At 39.7% G+C, this 20,206-nt stretch overlaps 1 protein-coding gene across 1 annotated transcript in view; it reads right to left on the reverse strand.

Annotated features, from left to right (window-relative positions):
- Window positions 1-789: 789 nt before the first annotated feature.
- Window positions 790-20,206, reverse strand: part of pmepa1 (prostate transmembrane protein, androgen induced 1) — a 37,462-nt gene continuing 18,045 nt past the window's right edge. The window contains exons 2-5 of the mRNA XM_015002218.2: window positions 9,680-9,834; window positions 7,602-7,655; window positions 7,170-7,525; window positions 790-6,442 (exon numbers count right to left, since the gene is read on the reverse strand). Coding sequence (XP_014857704.2) covers window positions 6,130-6,442; window positions 7,170-7,525; window positions 7,602-7,655; window positions 9,680-9,834 — 878 coding nt within the window. The 3' untranslated portion in view covers window positions 790-6,129. The remainder of the gene's footprint in view (window positions 6,443-7,169; window positions 7,526-7,601; window positions 7,656-9,679; window positions 9,835-20,206) is intronic.

Genomic DNA, 20,206 nt, shown 5'->3' on the forward strand with positions numbered 1-20,206 from the left:
AGAGGGAGCCAGTATACCACACAACTCACTCTCCCTTCATTTTTATTTTTTGTTGTTTTATTTTTTAGTGTTTCCGTGCTGCCACACACCTGTCTGAAATAAATAGAAGATTAAAAAGCTCCTCCAGCAATTAATGAAATGCTTTGGACGTGATGTAAGCATTTTTACTTAGATGTTTTGAAGCAAGTAAAATATGAAAGACAACTGGTCCCAAGAATGGTTGGGATCCGGTGCTCTAAACTCTAAACTCAGTCATTTTACCAGGTACACTACGCTGTTCAATTGCTTGTTAACGCAAACATGTTAACATCTTTCTCTCTTTGTTTCTTTCTTTGTTTCTTTCTTTTAGTTTTTGGATGGGTTTACTGCAGGTTCAGCCTATAACATGAATTTTCTGTAAAACCATTTGAAGTGCACCATCTGGTGGACACTGTGAGAAAATCAATCTGTTATTTTTTGTAAATCATTTGGGCATTAAGCTTTGCAAATCCAGATTGAAGATATGTGACATGGCTGTATGTGTGATAATGTTCAAATAAACCTGTTATCATAGTAAGAAAGTTTATTTCTTAAAGTCAAAGACAGTTTATTTCTATAGTGGATGAGCTTTATGTTCTCCCTGTGCGTTCACTGGTTTTCTCCAGGTACTCTGACTTTACCATCCAAAATTACATTTACTCGAGTAACTTTTTAGAAACAATGCACCTTTAGGATTTACTGCTATGATTTGTGTAATTAAAAACTTATCACTTTTTGAACCCCATGAAGAAATAAAAAAGACAGGTCAGGTGTATTTATAAAACTTTTTTATTTGTACTTTTGTTAATTCAAAGGCTAACTGAAATGTGTCCGATTCTTACCAAGTTCACCAACAATGAAGCATTGTTGAGTTCTTTTTGCAAAGAATATAACATAAACCAGTCAATGTGAACATAAGTTAAAAAGAACTGTCTTAATACACAAATAAGCAGGTATTATTGAGAATAAAATAGATCTCTATATAAGTGTGTTACCCATGCTGTGAGATAAAACTGTCTGGAGTTTAACCCCCAAAAACTTTTCTGCAATGACAGATCACTGGATCCTCACAACTTGTTCTGTCATGGATGGGTTGTAAGATTCTGCTCATTGCTGAAAAGCTGACCGTAATTCATGTTTTTACATTTAATTTTACTTTTCTCAAAGGTGGGAATCCGGAGCAGAACAAACTCACCACACTGTACAACTCCCACCATTAATGTGCCCTCAGGATTAAACTCCACAACGGCTGGAAGACTTTTTACAACAGTCGCAAGCGTTGCGGCGCAGTCGTAATACAGAGGTTTTATTTAAATATGAACACATCACATACTGCAACAAAAAGAGAGTGTTATCACACACGTTGTTTTCTACAACATTGTCAGAGGAAGAGGCGCCAGTGCAGCGCTGATTCAAAGAGCGGAGAAGCACACAACACTGCAGCATGAGAGGAAACACACAAAAAGGGGGGAAACCTTAATTTTCTCCAGTCACCTTGTGCTAATGACACATAAGTGCTTCCAGAACGGCTTGTTTCTGGACTAATGTCTTAAATTATCAGGTGAAGAAAAATGGAGATTCAATAATTCAGAATACAGCTTCTGATTTTGCTGCTCTGTTATGAAAATGGTGTTTTCTTAATAAATTTGGGCATGTTTCCTCCCTTTTCCTGCAGGATTCCTTACATCACACAGCCAGGCTTATTCAATGTTCCAGGCTGTGTTCGGTTAAATGTCAAAAGGCAACAGTAATGTAACACTGGACACCAGAAGGCACACATGTAGAGTTTAGAGACGATAAGAAAAAAAAAAAAAACAGACTTTATACTGCATAAGAAAAAAATAATAAAAGGAATGACTGAAACTCGTTATGCCAAAAATGAACATATAAAAGCACAAATTTGCAAACTAACAACAACACCTTCAACTGAAAAGGGCACTTAAACACAGAAGCACATGTCACGGATTTCCTCTTCTGCCTTACTGATCTGCAGCCTTTGTGTGTTTAGGTAGTTTCACACTCTCAAATTTTACAAATGCAAACAGTTTTCTGTGTGAATAGTGAGATAAAGTGAAATCCTTTTTTCTCTCTTTCTAAAGTGATAAACAACAATAACAACAATAATTCAAAACAAGATCTTACATTTAACACACTACGTTAAAATATCACTAATATCAAAAAGGCAAAAAGTAGTTGTATTGCAACAATCTTCTGAGGCATCACTATTGAAACCATCAATCTTCATCAGACTCATCACCACCATCCAAACATCATCATCATCATCATCGTAGTCTGAGACAGCGCGGCCAGGGATGATTGACAGCCCACACAGGCCGCTCACATTTAGCCCATCTCAGCACAGGCAGGCACACTTACGTACGACATAGCAACAACAACAAACGACGAACATTTCCACGGAGACCCAAACTCGGTCGGCCAATGGCAGAGGGGGGCCCTTCTTGGAAAGGAGCTCTGTGATTGGACAGCGGGCATCTCTTGGGAACAGGAAGAGCTCAGAGACAGGAGGAGGAGGGAGGCGCTCTGGAGAAAGACCAGGTGTGTGTGAGATAAATGGTTTTGCTGTACCTTGTGTGGTCCACAGTGAGAATGGTGGTGGTGGTGGTGTGGGGGGGGGAGCACTAGATGAATGAAAGTGTGTCTGGCTCTTTAAGTAGTTTATTTAGACTGCTGTGTGTGTGCGGTTGTGTGTGTTTGGTTTTTGTCTAGACAGCTGGAGGTCTTTCCCAGGCCACGTCGCTGCACATTTACTGCACAGGAATACACACCCACGCACCTTTCACATGCCCTGATACACACTAACTCACTTAAGAGCCATCAAATTGGCATAAAGCATTAAAAAAAGAAGATTGTGAAGAGAGTTTGCAGTGCATATGAAATGATTTTTGCCTGCATATAAATGTTTGATATGTGTGACTTTCCTTCTTCCTCCACTTGTCTCTCTGGGTTTTGTCAGCCAGTGCAGGCTTTTCATATATTGGGATGCACATATTTATAATAATAATTATTATTAATTATTATTATTGTTGTTGTTGTTAGCAGTGGTATTCTTTTTCCCAATCATCCTGATCAGAGCCTTTTTCAAATCTTTATTCACTCGTTACAAACCTTCTTCTCTCTGGTTTAATGGTCAGGAATGATTCATGATCTAAATATCATCCTTCGGTAGTTTTGGGTGGAGGGCTTAGTTCCCTTTGAGTCATGATTTTTTTAATCTTTAAGTGCTTGACTTTAACATACGTCATTGATTAGAAATATCTAAAAAATGTTTTACTTTGGTTTGTACTCTAAAAACTCACTCTGGTTGGTTATAGTTGAAGTAATTTTGTCAGCATAGATCAACTAAGGTGGAGATTTGGGATTTCTTCCATTATTCAACACAAATTGGTTTCTGATCAGGGTGTGTTGTTTCTAAACACTTTGCTGAGATTAAAAAAGCACCTGGAAGTCAGTTACTGACCTACTGACTTAATACTAAAACTGCTAGAAGAGTCCATATATTTAGAAAGTCTCAACTTTTTTGTTGAGAACAGGCTTGTTAAAGTTTATCTGTTCTCTTTTCTCACATAGCAGACTCACAGGGATGGTTCAGATGTTGAGCAGTTAATGACATGCAGTAGGAAACTTTTCCTCCATCTTTAAAAATATTTCAAAGTGGTTCACTCTTACTAATGTTGTGTTTTGTTGTTGGATTTCACACTCATGACCAAAGTAGCATGGGGTATGCTAATCGGCAAGCTAGTTTTCTACAGTTCTTAAACTATTAAAATCATCTGAATCATCCATTTAAATCAGCCTCAGCATCAATTTGGTTCAATAATTGCATAAAAACTGGACGACACAAAGCTCAGCTGGTGTCGTCTTTACATTTACAGACGCATAACGGGTTTCTATTTCTACACTTGTAAAGAGCTGACACAGGGTGAGTTGCTATTAACACTCGTGTCACTTGTCAACACTTCAGTGTGTCTAGTTTCAACAACCCATCTTGTGTAAAAAATAAAATAAAATAATTTTGCTTAAGAACTTCAACAAAATCAACATACCAAAATATTACTGCCAACATTATCCAAGAACTGTTGGGCCACATTCATGGTCCATTCTGATTAAGTTTTAAGAGCTTCGTTCAGTGAAACTCAGCAGATCTGATGCTGGACTGATTTATACATTTTTATCAAGTGTAAACTTTGAAGACTCTCATCAACAGAGGTAAAGGTTTCATATTGTGAAATCTTTAATCGAGGATTGTTGTCTCTTTCCCGCTGCAATAAAGTGCTCAGAGATGCCCGCAAAAACTAGACGTTTACCAGAGTGAACAGAAAGAATGTTAACAGGAGGTTCAGAGAAATGTTGGTGTTATGGATCGTGCATAAGAAGCCGTCACTGTGCACAGTCAGCATATCAGATATTTAGGGACCTGTTGGGCAACAGGCTTTCTTCCTGAGTAATGCTCCACAATGAGGACATTAGGCGTCTCTCTCTTCTCACCTAATGAGCATAAAACTCTGACATTCAAATAAAACACCCAAGCAGGATTAAAAAACAAAAAACTAACTCTACAACATCCTACTCTACTCCTTTCTGCTGTTACACACCGTCTTGATTAGCTCAGACGCTTGTTAAATGGTACAGTCTGATTAAGTTGAGGAAACGTATGTGCTTCACTTGTTTGGTCGAGGTAGTAGCAGCCAGCTTTGGGATTGCTAATGATTCGGCCGACAGGAATGAGAGAGAGAGAGACGGGAAAGTTTCGGGGTTTTTGATTGGACCCACAGGTGAGCTGCTGACATTTGGTTGGTTCGCTGGACTCAGACATTTGCATAAACTGGAGATTTTTTTTCTTCTTTCATCTATGGTACAGACATTGGACTGTCTGAGTCCTTTGGACCAAAGTCAGAATCTTCCCATCAACTGATAGTGGCTGCTGTGCACCGTGCTGCTCGCACACTCTGGTAAATCATTTCCAATCTCTTTTCAAAACCACAAAACACAGAGCTCCTTCACAATAAAAGTCCCTCTCAAATGTTCCATCTGCGCATACTAAAAAAATAGTGCAATGCTTTTCAGCAATTATATAAATAACTCTAAATTCGTGCTTTTCCATTCTCGTTCATACATGCGTGTATATATACTCCATATGTAACGAATATACAAGTCAACATGTACGTTTCAAAATGTTCAAGGTGAATGTTGGCACCCTCACGTGTTTCTCACGTCTTTTTCTAAAACTAGACAACAAAAAAACAAAGAATGCATCAAGTTTTAAAAAGATACCCCTACTTTCTCGACGTTCTCCCTTAGCAATAATCACCGCAGATTCTCCTTCTGCAGCCAACAGTCGGACTTTGTGCAAACCCTCTTCAGAAGACATCAAATTGAATCAAGGATCTCCTGCAGGAGTTGGTCGTTATAAGGCAGAGCTTCTAGCTTTAGGACGTTTAGCACTGTTGCTACACATGCTGAGCTAGTTTTACGATTATGCTAACTAAATCTAAACTGAAATATAGTCAGATGTGCTATCATGCCCCGCTGGTAAAGCCAAAGCCCGGTGCAGGAGCTGCTGCAAACTTTGAAGTTGGGAAACGAAAAGAAGAAGAAGAAGCGAAAATTTAAGGACTCGAAGCAGCAACGGAGGATTATCACAAGAAAACGAAACAAATCCTGCAAGAACCGAGACGATTGAAGTGTTCTGCAGGCTTGGAAATGATATGTCCTATAGAGGCAAACAGAACAAGTAAATATTTATAACAAAGATCCATCAGATACAGGAGAGACGAGGAATTTACGGAGGCTTCTATCCACCTTCATCTTTTCCACTTTACGTCCTTCTTCTCCGCCATCCCGCGTTCCTCTGAAGCGAAGTGGAAAACCAGGAGAACCGGATGTTCTCCTGGAGCTGTGCTCTGCAGAGGTGATGCAGATGTTCTCACTCAGGCCAAGTCCGACCGCACATCCGCCGTGTAACCATTCACACCGGATGTTAACGTTCATGTCATCATGCCTCATTGTCCGCGGATGATTTCCCAGATGGTGAGCTGATGGGATTTGGGTTTTTTTTCTTTTTTCAGCTGGAATGAAGAGAAAGCAGTCCAGTCACACCTGTTCCGGCTTCTGGGATTTCTCCTTTGTGTTCCTTGTGTTCCTGTTTTCCACACTTCCTTGCTGCTTGGGCAGAGGTCTGAGAAGGCCGTGTATGAGAGAGGCCGGCGCCCCCTGCAGGGACGATACAGTCCGATGGCTCTGGGTGGAGGCGAGTGTTGCTGGGTGGTAAAAGTGCCCGATGGCTTCGCTGTAAGTCGGGGGAGTTCCCTCGACTTGAGAGTTCTGCTTCTGCTGCCGGGACAAAGCCTCTTGGGCCTCCAGCACACTAATACCTGAATGGACGCTGGGGGGCGGAGCCTGCAGCCTGGGGACAGAAGATGGAGGAGGAATGAGAATGATGGGAGAAACAAACGCAGAAAACACGCAATAAGCCCTACATATACAGCAGACAGAAAAATAACTGGAAGATTGGAATAAGAATAACTCTTGGTCAAAGTTTATGTAATAAGCTGTTTTTGAAATAAATATTTTTAAGGGCAGAAAGTCACAAAGGACCGACTGTTTTAATGTTTTTCCTCTTCTTGTTGAATTAATAGCTGCACTTCTGTGAGAGAGAACAAATAAAATGTTTCCTTTCTTGGCAACATTTTCAAAGCAATTCACTTGACAATAAATCTCTACTTGCTTTGTGTTTCTTTTTCAGCATTGGGTGTTTTTAGACTTATGTTTGGAAAAGTTAATACTGACTGAAAAATAAATCTTGAATAGTTGAATGTCTGGGAGCGAGAACAAATTGAAAGTTTCCTTTCCTGCCAACATTTTAAAATCAATTTACCTGACAATAAATCTCTACTTGTTCTTTTTTTCAGCACTGTGTGTTTTTTTTCTTTTTTGACTTATGCATGAAAAAGTCAAAAATGACCAAAAATTAAAGAAATACTGAACAGTTGAACTTCTGGGAAAGAAAACAAATAAAAAGTTTCCTTCCCATCAACATTTTAAAAGTTATTTACCTGACAATAAATCTGAAATGACTTTGATCACACGCGAGTTCTCCAAGCTAGAGAATAACAGCAGCTGTGCTGTGTTACCTGGCCTGCAGGCAGGAGTGGGAGGGGTCCAGGGCGTGGGAGTCAAACACTGTTCGGTTGGGCGGAGGGCGAACCGACTCGCGGTTCAGCTCCATCTGCTGTTCGGGGTCCCTCAGCTGCAGAGTGCAGGGCCCCTGGTAGGGAGGCGGCTCCTCGCCGTCTGAGAGGGAGATGGTGGGCGGGAGGTCGATGAGGCTCTGGGGCAGGTAGGGGTACGTCGGCTGGAAGCGTCTCGGGCCGTACGTCTGCTGGAAGCGCTGTGATTGAAGCAGAGGCTGCGGCTGGCTGGGCTGCGGGTCGCGCTGCAGGTACGACATGACTCCTCTGTCCGGGGGCCGCGGGTTGTACACCTGGTGCTGAGCGACGAGAGACGTCAAGATGATTAGCTGCCTTAAGCTGGAGAACAAGGAGCTTATTCCAAACAGAAGTTACCTCGTTCAGGCCACTGCTGGTCCCAGTGCTCTCAGACGACCACAGGCTTCCCTCCTGCAACAGGAAAACCATCAAACTTCAGTCAGACTCATCTGCAAACTGAATGCAGCACAAACTACCGAACAAAAGCCAGAAAAAAGGCACAAACTTGTAGAGGACTAACTTTAGAGATTTTAACTGTAGTCAGAAAACATCCATGATGAAAGTTAATAATTAAAATATAAAATGAAAAATAAAAGCTATTTTTAAGCTCATGGATTCAATTAAATACAAATGTACAACAGAAAACTATAAATGAAAAAAAAAATAATAATAAGTGAGTTAAAATGTAAAAGGGCAATAAAATACCTGGAACAAAAACTTAAAAAGCCTCAAATTAAACAAATGAAAATAAAACTGAATCACTGAGAACTTGACTTTAACCTTTAAATGATAATATTTCTAAAAGATCAATGTGCATCAGAGAAAAACTGAAAAAATATTGAGGATAAAATTCACAAACAACCAGTGAAAATGTAAACTGTATATGTTTGTGTTTATGTTTTTTGCCTAAAACCAGATAATTGACTTACGGTAATTCCATGTATTTTCTACGGTAATAAAATGTTTTGGACGTTATGGTCAGAAACTGTTGATATTTTACAATTTTTTACCGTGAAATTTAGACTTTTTTTTGCATTGTAAAGAGAACTTTACTGTCCATTTGGGGGTTTTTTTATAGTAAAACTTATTTCAACAGAGAAAATGTAAAAAACGTGATAATCTAAAGTATAATGAGTAACAAGAGTAACGTGAAACTGACCCAATTAGACCAACTTATTCAAGATTTTTTTTATATTTCATTGTTATTGACAGCTTCAGATACTTTTCCAACTTTTTTTTTCTGCAAGCTTATATCTGATTAAGTGTTTCTCCACTAGAGGGCTCTGCTGGTGTGTAAACTGAACTCCTCTCCATGATGCTTTTAACATTCTTCCCTTTGTAAAATCTTTTTATGCATCCTCATTTTTCGCTCTGCTTTTTCCTCAGAATCTCACCTTGACCTCTGTGGTTGATTAACTTCTACAGCTTCGTACTGAGAGGAAATTAGCCGACTAAAACGGACATTTCAGCAGTTTTTAGGAAGATCAGCACCTCTGCCGCCTGACATTCCCTGTCCGTTTGAATTTCCTTTCTTTCAGAGAATTTCGATCTGCTTGTCTGCTTGGATGTGTGTCAGTGTGTCTGAATGCTAATCCAAACTAACTAGGACACTGTCACTCCCCTGAGCTCTTCACAAAGCCTCTATGTGTGACGTTTATCCTTCATCCCTTAATCATATCTTACTTCCTGACTGGAGCCACAAACACACACGCAGTGACTCAGGAAGCACGAGTGAAGTCATATGTTTGAGGAAGCCTCAGGTGTATCTCAGTGGATGTGTTCCTCAGAATAGACGCCGGTTCCCTTCACGAAAAAAATGAGTCAGTGTGCTAGCATTAGCCTCCAGCAGGACTTAATCACTGGAATTGCATGCTGTCTGTCAGCATGCCTGAAACTCTGACTTCCTTCTTATTCTGTCTTTCAATACGACCGTCTTGTCATTGCCTAATCCCCTCTAACAACCACTTATATTCTCAGGAAGTTATGGCAATGTCTCAGAAATTATAATGTAAGCGGAGCTTGACTGTCTTTCCAGAATCTTTTCAGAAATTTCCCAAAATACTTACGGAAATATCTGAACATGTGATCCACAGGTTAGAAAGAAGAGTGGAAAATTTACGTCTGCTTAGCTGATCCATAGTTATATAACCTCCCCAACCTGTTGCTGAACACAGCTAACAGAGGAAGGCTGCTATCAAAAAATAGACGGATGGATGTTCTAAAACTACATTTAGCAATCTTTGAGCTAGAAAATATTCAAACTTTTTGCTTACGTTTGTGCATCAAAACAAAAATAACAGTAAGAAAATCGCCTGAAATATTACATATGCTAGCTTGTGTTACTACTCAACAGTTAACAGCGTCTGCTTCTCTGTTTAAAATAAAAGCATTTATCCACGTCGTTGTCCAGCCAGACTTCAGGAGGAGCTTCTTACATTGGCCAGCGGCAGGTGCCTCCTGCGGGCGGGCGAGTGCCTGGAGAGCAGGGAGCGCGCAGACAGCCGGTAGTGGTTGAGCAGACAGGTGATGACCACCACCATGACCATCATGAACACCACGATCACCAAGATCTGGACGAACTCCAGCTGGGCTGCAACGGCACAAACACCAAGGTCAGCATGTGATCTGAACTAACAAGCAATAAAAAACAGATTAAAACTTTTTCTACATGCATAGAAAATGCCACAAGCGAGTCCAGTTATGTCATCAGGACTTAGTCACCTTGAAAGCTGCTGATTATTAACAAAGAGCTGCAGAGCTCAGGCTGAGAGTCAAACTCCACCCGGTTGCTTTGTGGGAATAAACCAGTTTCACATTATTTTCCTCCATTGGATTCTTTACAACTGAAACAGCCTTCATAGATGCATAACAATATCCCTGAATGAAAGTTGAAGATTTATTTTATAACCTAAGATGTTGGAAACAAGCTGCATGTCAGCCCAAGAAGTTTTATTAAACTTCAGAAAAACAGGTAAATATATTTCAGTAAGCTTCTCGACTAACGTCAGGGATCTCAAAGCTGAAAGGAAAATGGAAGAAAAATTTAGAATCAGCTCATGTGAATAAAATAATAATAAAAAATATAGCAATATTAAAGCACAACAACCTTATTTACACACAAGCTTGAATTCAGCTGTGTGAGTTTTAAGGTTTTGGTTTTATGTGAACTGAAAAAGAAGAAGCTGCTTGCACAGATCTTATGAAAATAAGTTTTTAATATAAAACTAAAGAAATTTAACATTCTTCAACTTATGAAGCAAAAATTATTACTTCTATTGAGATTAAAGATGGAATAAATTCAAATTATGAAATAAAATTACCAAAACAAGGTCAGTGTTTTATTTCAGACATGGAGGAGGTCAGGGAATCACACACACACACACACACACACACACACAGAGCCAGACAACATCAGACAGACAGAGCTAGCTTTGTTTAGAGACAGTCTGCTCGAACTCCCCGCTGTTCATGCCTACGCCACCCCCATCAGACACACACACACACACACACACACACACACACACACGCACACACACACACACACACACGCACACACACACGCACACACACACGCATATGCATGCACACACACGCGCACTGAGCAATTTTCACACACTTTTTCAAAGGGAGCAAGCAGAGGTCAGGGCCAAATCAGAAAAAGGAACATAAAGTAACCTGCAGCCACACACACACACACACACACACACACAGACCAGACTGCAGACTGGTTTCCAGACGGCTCACACCAGTTCTCAGAGCTCTGTGTTCGTCTGGACCCGTTAATGGTCACATGGCGTCAAAAGACAAAGTCAGCTGACCGCATTTCTGCACTTTTATAAATTCGACCATTTTCACTTTTTATGAAAATAAAAAGTGAAAATAACTCCCACCAACAGGAAGTGAGAGAAACACACACACCTAACCGACTGTTTGAGTAGCCAACCTTTTCAAAATAAGAGCGTTACAGTTTTCTGATGATTATTGATAACTGTGACTGTGATCAATCCGACCTTTGAGGTTTGTCTATGAAAGAGAGATTTATTAAGTGAAGGGAAACTTACAAAAAAATTAACTTTTTTCATTCTTCTTCACTATTTTACCAAACAAAACTTCAAAACTGTCCAACTGCATAAATCAGTCAAAAAATCCTAATAACAAAAGTTAATGTTTACTTTCCAGAAGGCAGAGGAACCTGCATTTTCAAACTGGACAAAATGGGATTTAGTATTTTGAATAAGTGATTTAAAATATAACAATATGGATAATAATAATATAAATGCTGATCAAATTAAGCACAGCAATATCAACTTAAACAAATAATCACAGGAGTAGAACATCATACATATAACAAATGTTGCTGGACATTTCCAGACTCTTCCAATCCACTGCAGAATCATTAAATATCAAAACAGAATCAATAACCTTCCAATGCAAAATCTGCCTTATGATATGAGAATCATAATTCTGGTTCCTGGAGATGAACTAAAAGTTTCACAAGAGTCGTGGGGGGGAAGCACAACATGAAAAAGTGAAATCAGAGCTGTGTGCTGCAAAAACTGACTAAACTGGCAGGAAACTCACCACAGTGCTGAATCTGAACACAGTTTTCATGGCTGTGACTCCCTGACGATGGTTGCATAGTCTCTGCATGCAACAAGCTGCCCAGATCAAGACGTTCTCTCTGAAACAGCGCGCTGATTAGATCCCGAGGGTCTGTTGTTAAGGCAACGGTGAAGTGAGGAAAGTACAGCGAACTAAAACAAATTTTTTTAAAAAAGGAACTAAAACAAAAAGTTTGTGGGAAAACTTGGAGCTACATGATCTGCAGACGCTCCGAGTCGTAGTGTGAGCACGCACTCTTTGAGTCTGGACTGAGCTTTGTCTGCAACTTTTTCTCACACACATTCCCACACTGTCCAGACAAACACACACACACACACACACACACACACACACGCACACGCACACACACACACACACACACACACACACACACACACGTATGGAGGAAACAGCTGACCGGAGCCTTCCTGCCTCCCCCACAGCCACTCAATAGATGCGAACAAAAGGGGTCGATGTGACGGGGGGAGGAGAAGAGCGAGGGAGTGGTGGGAGCGTCTGGTGGGGACAGATGGGTCAGAGGGATGGACAGAATAATGATGAAGGACAAAAATAGGGAACCGTGAGGCTGGAGGGGGATCATTAGGACAAACATTATAACTCCAAATAAAAATGTACTGGTTTGGGTTAGCTTCAGGTCTGTTTAACCCATCACTATATAAGTTATTACATAAATGTGATCACATCAGAATCAGCAATGACGTTAATCTGTCAGTGAATCAACAGAAGGGCAAATCTTTCCACTGTTGTCCACTAAGGTTGGATAATATGGCTTAGAAAGAAAATGTTTTGGGTTTTTTATCCAAATTATCATAGGAGGTAAAAGCCAGTGATATTCACCAGATCAATATTGAGTAAGAACTTGAAAAAAGCTCTGTAGCTTTTTCTTTTAGTTGTTGAACATAATTTTCTTCATTTTTCACGCAACAGAAAATTACAGCTGAAAACTAGATAAAAGGTGCAATGATCCACTCGAAAAAAGGATTTGAAGGATGCAGATTAATATCCATCTATTTTCTCCCACCCTGTTCTCTAGTGGGGTCAGGAGGGCTGCTGGTGCCTGTCTCCAGTGAGACGTTTCGGGTGAGAGGCGGGTTCACCCTGGATGGGTCGCCAGTCCATCGCAGCGCAACACAGAGTCAGGCAGGACAAACTACCACGCACACACACACTCACACCTAAGGAGAATTTACAGAGACCAATAAACCTGACAGTCATGTTTTTGGACTGTGGGAGGAAACCGGAATACCCAGAGAGAGCCCACCATGCACAGGGAGAACAAAATAACTCCATGCACCCGGGCCGGGGATTGAACCCAGAACCTTCTTGCTGCAAGGCAACAGGGCTACAAGGAAAGGAAAGGAAAGGAAAGGAAAGGAAAGGAAAGGAAAGGAAAGGAAAGGAAAGGAAAGGAAAGGAAAGGAAAGGAAAGGAAAGGAAAGGAAAGGAAAGGAAAAACAAGTTGTGGGAGTTTGGTACCAGCTGACAGAACAAGCTGTGCGCAGGCATTAGGCCCACTCACACACACACACGCACACACACACACACACACGCACACACACCCAGTCTGGGTGGCTTCACACAGATGGTGAGACTGGCACTGATCTCTGTTTAAGTGTCTCTCTGTTCCTCTTTGCCTTCGATAACAACAGTTCCCTTTAACAGGCAGCGTCGCTGTTGACAAATAACGCTTTTAATCTGTTTATGTTTGTTGTTGTTTGTCTTCCCGTCGCCCCTCACTCTGCCTCGCTTCCTCCTTCGCTCGGCTGTATCCTCCTTTTAATCGAATCAGAATGAAAGCGCAACGGGGGGAAAAAAACAACAAAGCAGCAAATAAACAGCAAATAAACGCAGCACTCAGAGACACAAAGAGAGGAGGCTGAGTGCAGAAAGCCTCCTCCAAGATACAAATGAGAAAACGAGCTAAATGCAGTTAAAAGTCAGGAATGTCGACTTCATGCTATAAATCTGAAATAAGGAGAAAGAATGAGCTTGTTTTGTATTCCTTCCTCTTCTTTCTGAGTTAAGGTTTGTTAAAATATCCTAAAGTTTAATCCTTTAATGTTGAATTTTATTTTGTAAATCTATGGTTTTCTTTCAACTCTGTATTTTAACACCTTCTTTAATTTCTTCAATAATATGTGTTGTTCAAATCTAAAATCTGACTGAAAAAAGCAAGAAAAATATATTGTACCTTAAATTTATTGTAAAATACATTTCAAGACAAGTATTATCACAATTTAATATTTAGCAAGAGTCTTTTTTTCTTATTGCTTCTTATATTAAATCATTTTCAGAGTATCCCAAATCTAATTTTCTTCAATGATCCTCATAATTCGTTATCAAGATAAAACGTTGAAATTAAATCTTTAAAACTTCACTTCTTATCTTTAAAACATTCTTAAAAACAAATTAAACTTGCAAAATAAGAATCAGCCACCAAACTATGAAGAAAACCTTTAACTTTCTATAATGTTCAGCCACTGCACTGCTCCTTTTTGCATAATATATTTTTTTAGAAAACTATGGAAAGACTGAGAGTCCAAACTTCTGGGTTTAAGCTTCACACACATTCGGTTAGTTTAGTTGGCTTGAAAACATGGAGATCAGCGGAGCTGCATCTCACAAAAATCATCTGTACACAGATTGTGTCTGAAAATTAATGCAGTGGATAGAAAGTCTTTTGGTGAAAACTTTGATTATTTGTTGGCAAATAACTATATAAAGCTTTTTCTTAGAGGGGATTAGTAAGAGTGAGAGCAGAAAAGAAGAACTTAACTTCAATGCGTAAAAGGAAAATCATCATTCATCATCATCATTCTGCCCTCTGGACCTGGATTATTAAAAACACACCAAATGAATCCTCTGACAAAGTTCCCAAAGTTTAACTGCAGCTCAGACATGTTTGCAGCCCCGTCTCACATTATGGAGCCGTAACCGAGGCCTTCTCTTCCCACTGCTGCAGAACCTCGTTGTCTGACCAACAGGACTCTCTGCAGAATAATAACCTCGTTAGTAAGAGAAGAGTTTTAGTGCTGTAACAGCTTCAGTATAGGTACAAGTTTGTTTTTATGTAGCCAAACATTTCCCATTTTAGCTTGTTTAGCTTGTCATTGTTTTATATATTTTAATTATTCAGTTAAAGTTACAAGCTTCACACCTCCTCCTATTATGTCTTTGCTTTCATTTCGTTCATATCTATCATTATGAGTTGCTAAATGTTCTATAGTCTTTTGGTTCAGTTAAGGCATCCAGCCAATCTGGGAACATGCTAACACATCCCAGCGAGCTGAATTTTCAGAAAAGATTTAAAATACTCTCGCTCTCCTTTTTGCTCTCAATCGCAGAAGTATTTTTAGACCACATGTGTCGTGCTGTCGCGCTGTTAAAAAAAACAAAACAACATCCTTAGGGTGAAGACATGGCTCAGGAACGCAGCAATATTGTTGTTCTTCGTTTTTGGGACGCGCGCTGTCGGGAAACATGCTGATTTCTCAGCTCCTTCTCTGTATGTGTGAAGAAACAAGCAGAACAATGGCTGAATAAAAGCTGCTAAAAGAGATTTTCTTACTCGTTTGTATAGAAAGTACATGCTGGTTTTTTCAGCTGTTTTCCAAAAGAACATATATTTTGGAAAATTATTGATATTATCTGAAAGGACTTCACTTTGCCACGCATTTTATTTGCATTTTTTGCATGCACACACTCCAATCTAAGGGAAATTTGTAGACAGTCATGTTTTTGGTTGGTGGGAAACTTAATTCGATTACGTGTAAGAAATTAACTCAATTTTTTTAAGTCGCAGCTCCATTCTCTTTTGTGATTTTTGGACATCTTATAAATTATTTTGTCCTCTGAATGAAATTAAAATGACATTTAACACAACATTTTCCGCCTGCTTTGTTTTTCTCAGAGTTAATGAATCTAAGTCTGCTAATCTGCAGCAGACATAGCAGCATTTCAGAAGCATCTTCGCTGCAAACAATATTTTTTCTGTTTCAAAGAGATGTTGTTGATACTGTTACATAAAAAAATCCTGAAAATGCTTTGCCGTTTCCTTGTCAAGAATAGAAATGATTAGCTAACATAATCTCTGTTTAGTCTTGTGATCTTAAATCCCAGGACTAAGAGCAGATGTTAATATAGAGAGTGGATTACTGTCCTCGACTGACTGTTTCTCCGCACTTCACTTCAAGTTATTTTAAGTTGATTTTGGAGCAGCTCAGGAGAACAAAACTAGAAAAAGTTACAAGCAGATTTTCACTTCTTGTCATGTTGCATGAGATCGCCTGCTGATCCTTTCCCTCCCTCTGCGGTGTTGTCTAGACAGGAGGAGGCTGTAAGCCTGGCAGGCAGGCAGACACTGCATGGTTAATCTAAAGCAATTAGCTCATTTGTCATCCGTTGCCTGGCCTCCGTCTATCTGCCTCCATCTCCTCCTCCTCCTCCTCTGCCTCCTCCTGCAGTCAGCAAAAGGTCGCAGGCAGGCAGGGAAATGAAGCAGGAGCAGAAATAAAGAGGAGAAATAGATGAAGAGGAGTGAAAAGCAGCAAAGGTGGAAGGACAAGTAGAGAAAATAGAAAATACAAGAGCAAAGGAAAGTAAACTAAGAGGTTAAATAGAGAAAAAAGGAGAGGAGAGATTAATAGAAGATAAACAGAAAAAACGATAGGACAGGGAAGAAACTTGCCAAGTCCTTCCTTTACTTGGTCCTTGGATGACTCGACAGTCTGGGAAGTCAGAAATAACTCAGACAGCTGTGTGTGTGTGTGTGTGTGTGTGTGTGTGTGTGCGTGCGTGCGTGCGTGCATGCGTGCGTGCGTGCGTGTAAAAGAGAAAGAGAGTGTGGGTCTATGCAAGTGTGTTTGTGAGTTTGTGAGAACTTTTAGGTCATAGGTCCACACGATTTGCTTACCAATTTCCATGAGAAAAGCTGCAGGGGGTAGCGGACGAGCAACAAACACACCCAGGCATACACACACACACACACACACACACACACGCACACATGCACACACACACCATTGACTTTTAAGTCAGGGTCTCGACACAGCCAACAAGTGTGGGAATTTTTGTCGACAAAACTCTCAGTGGACGTTTCAATAGTGGGAAAATGAAGAGGAAGGACTATGTGTGTGTGTGTGTGTGTGTGTGTGTGTGCGAACATGTTTGTGTGCAAGACTTTTTTTTCAGGGGGTTGTCATCCTTTCCCATCTTTCCACTTTTTAATCTTTCACCGTTCTGATAAAGGACACATCCATTTCCAAGATGTCTGGTTTTGATACAACTTCATTTTTTCCTGAGACGTCTTATAAACGTCACCGTGGCTGGGAAGAACCTGACTCATAATCAGTACTGATGCAAAACATCAGCTGTCTTCTGATAACAAATTACGTTTGTTTCACTGTTGTTGCCACTTTATCAAAGCAAAAAATGAGATGATCTTCTCCAGCTCCAGTAATTAACCAGGAAAACGTAGCCCCATCCAAACCAGTAACAGGTCAGTAATACTGTGAAAAGAAATGCCTAAATCTGAATAACATCATAACTTACAGTATCAAAAAGAGGCATAAAATATCTGAAACAAAAAAAATGAAAGTACGAAACTGATTTTATTTTTTGTACTTCAACAAGTTTAAATGTTGAACCATCTCCAAGTTAAACACTGCAAAAACACAAAATCTTACCAAGTATTTTTGTTTAGTTTAGTACAAATACCTAAACTAAACAAAACTTTCTCTTAAAATGAGACAAATTTAATTTACAACTAACTTTTCAACAAGATATACTAGCTTGTTCAAGTCAGTAATTCTTAAATATTAATGAAAAGTACTAGTTCCACTGGCAGATTATTTCACTTATAATAGATTTGTGGAATAAATCTATTGGAATAATATCCCAGTGGAACTAGTACTTTTCCATCAATATTACTTACAACGAGCTCCTATATCTCCTAATTTAGTTTGGTCTTATTTCAAGTGTATGAAGAAATTTACACTAGAAACTAGACCAAAAGTATTTTGTAAAATTTTGTGGTTTTGCAGTGTTTAAAATATTATAGTGTGTCTGAGTTCAAAAATATATTTTTGTTGGACCAATCAGAGAAGACGGACTCAGACAGAAGTGATAGAATAAAGAAGAGGAGAACAGAGAAGTGACCGAGTGGCAGAAAGTGGAGCAAAGCGGCAGAAGGAGAGGACAGGGCAGCATTAGTCTAATTTTAGCGTGCTAATCCAGGGAACTCCCATGTTAAACTGTGAGTCCCATCTGGACCTGGAGCTGGGCTGACTGTAGCAGAGAGTAGGTCACCGGCTCCGAGTGAGCTGCACATCCTGACAGAGCAGAGCGTAGTGCTGACTTCTCAGGGTGCCGCGACATCTGACCTCTTCACCTTTGGACTACAGAGTCCTTTCAGATGTTTAGCTAATCACACAACGTGATGGCAAAGGCCAACAAGCACTCATGCTGGATGTTTGATGAAACTTTTCAGCCTTTCTTCCAACGTTCACACCATTCCTGTTCAGTTTAATTAAACTGTTTGTTTGAGGAGGTGTGAATCAAACTCTGGGATCGTCCCAATGCATATGTGGATGAAAGCAGGAAGTGGACCACAGCGCAGGGCATTCTGGGTAAATACCACCTAGTCTAACGCTAGCAGCAGAACTGCCTCGTGGTCTTTTACCAAAGACAAAAGACAAATTTGATGCTACTCCATTTATGTTTATATTTTAGGAAGAAGGAAGTTGCGCTCATGTCTGTTTTCGAGGTTTTTGTGTCGTTTTCTTCAGTAATTCTTGGGGCAGTGCCCCCACAGGTGAGGAGGGGGATAGGTTTTTCAAAGGTTTTGGTTTGTTTGACATAGTGCAGTGTGAAAACAAACTACAGCAGCTGAAAATGTTGCAACTGCTGTCTGAAATCAAACCTACTCCACCGGCCTACGTGGTGTGAAAACACCCTAAAAAGTAGCAGATATACAAAACAGGGTTTAACAAACACACACAATGTATGAATACAATCTTTCTCTATGAGCTAATATAACATGATGGTGGAAAAAAGGCAATAATTAAAAAACAACCTTTAAAAACTGTCTTTAGCTGCAGTAAATACCTCAGCAGACTGAAAAAAAGGAAGAGACAAAATCAGACATGGACCTCTTGGTTCAACAGCTGGTGAATCTGAGAAGTAAAAACTCCGTAGATTTTTCCTGTACAACTCTTATCGCCTTCTCACATCATGAGACAGGAATTTTGTTCCACTCCTTTTTGTAACCTTGCCTCCCTCTTGGCTGTACAGACATTAATAACACCTACAAAACTCAGTCCAAAGCAAATATTTCACCTTAGACCGTCAGCTATTTCCACCCAGATGTTTAATAAAAAGCTCAACTGATAAGACAAAATGCTAAGCAGGTTGCAGGTCTGGTCGATCCACTTTTAACCCACATCTATGTCACTTCTTCACCCCGACTGACACACTTTGGTGCTTCATTGTCATCATTCCTCCAAATGTGCAAAGCTTCTTGATGTTGCGTATGAATGTAGATATATGCTGCATCAACATTTTAAGTCAAGTCTCACAGCATGTTTATTCTTAGCTGGTCCGGGGGGAAAGTGAACAACTTCCAGACACACTTTCAGTCTCATGTCCTGCTTCCTGTGCAAGAGAGGAAGGCAGTAACATTCCTAAAAACGACATGGGGGTAAAGTTTCCATGTTCACCAGCAAACATGCATCATGGTCTGCATCTGATGAGGTTTTCACACATGCAAACGGTTCACATTTTATGCAGATACATTTTCAGCTGTAGCTGTGCTAAAGCTGCAGCTAACGGTTGTTTCAGTAATCTATTATTCCATCAATTATTCTGACGATTATTCAAGTAATCTGAGGGAAAATAAAGTAGCACATTATATATATTTTTCAGACTTTTTAAGCTTATTTTATGCAATATTTGAAATGCATAAAAAATGCAAACAAAAAATTCAGTATCACCTAAATGCAAAAACGTAGCATTGCTTTAGGGGACATTTAATCATTTAGGGCTGATCTATTGAAGGAAGTTTTTTTCATCTTATGTTCAAAATGTTTATATTTTTGCATAGTTTTTGGCTTACTTAATGCTCTAAGTGTGTTATCTTAGCATACCGCATGCTTTAGTCTGTATGTTCAAGTTAAAAATTATTCTATTACTAAATTAGTTGACAATTATTTCAAAAACTGATTAATCATGATTAATCTGATTGACTGTTTGAGCCCAAACTTTTGCATCTCCAGGAAAACGGACCCCAGGTTCACACACAAAACAATAAACCTCTCAATGAAACAAATAATATTTTAAATGTG

The sequence above is a fragment of the Poecilia mexicana genome, unplaced genomic scaffold (genome assembly GCF_051168715.1).
Source record: "Poecilia mexicana isolate PSO_F unplaced genomic scaffold, ASM5116871v1 scaffold_5, whole genome shotgun sequence".
NCBI lineage: Eukaryota > Metazoa > Chordata > Actinopteri > Cyprinodontiformes > Poeciliidae > Poecilia > Poecilia mexicana.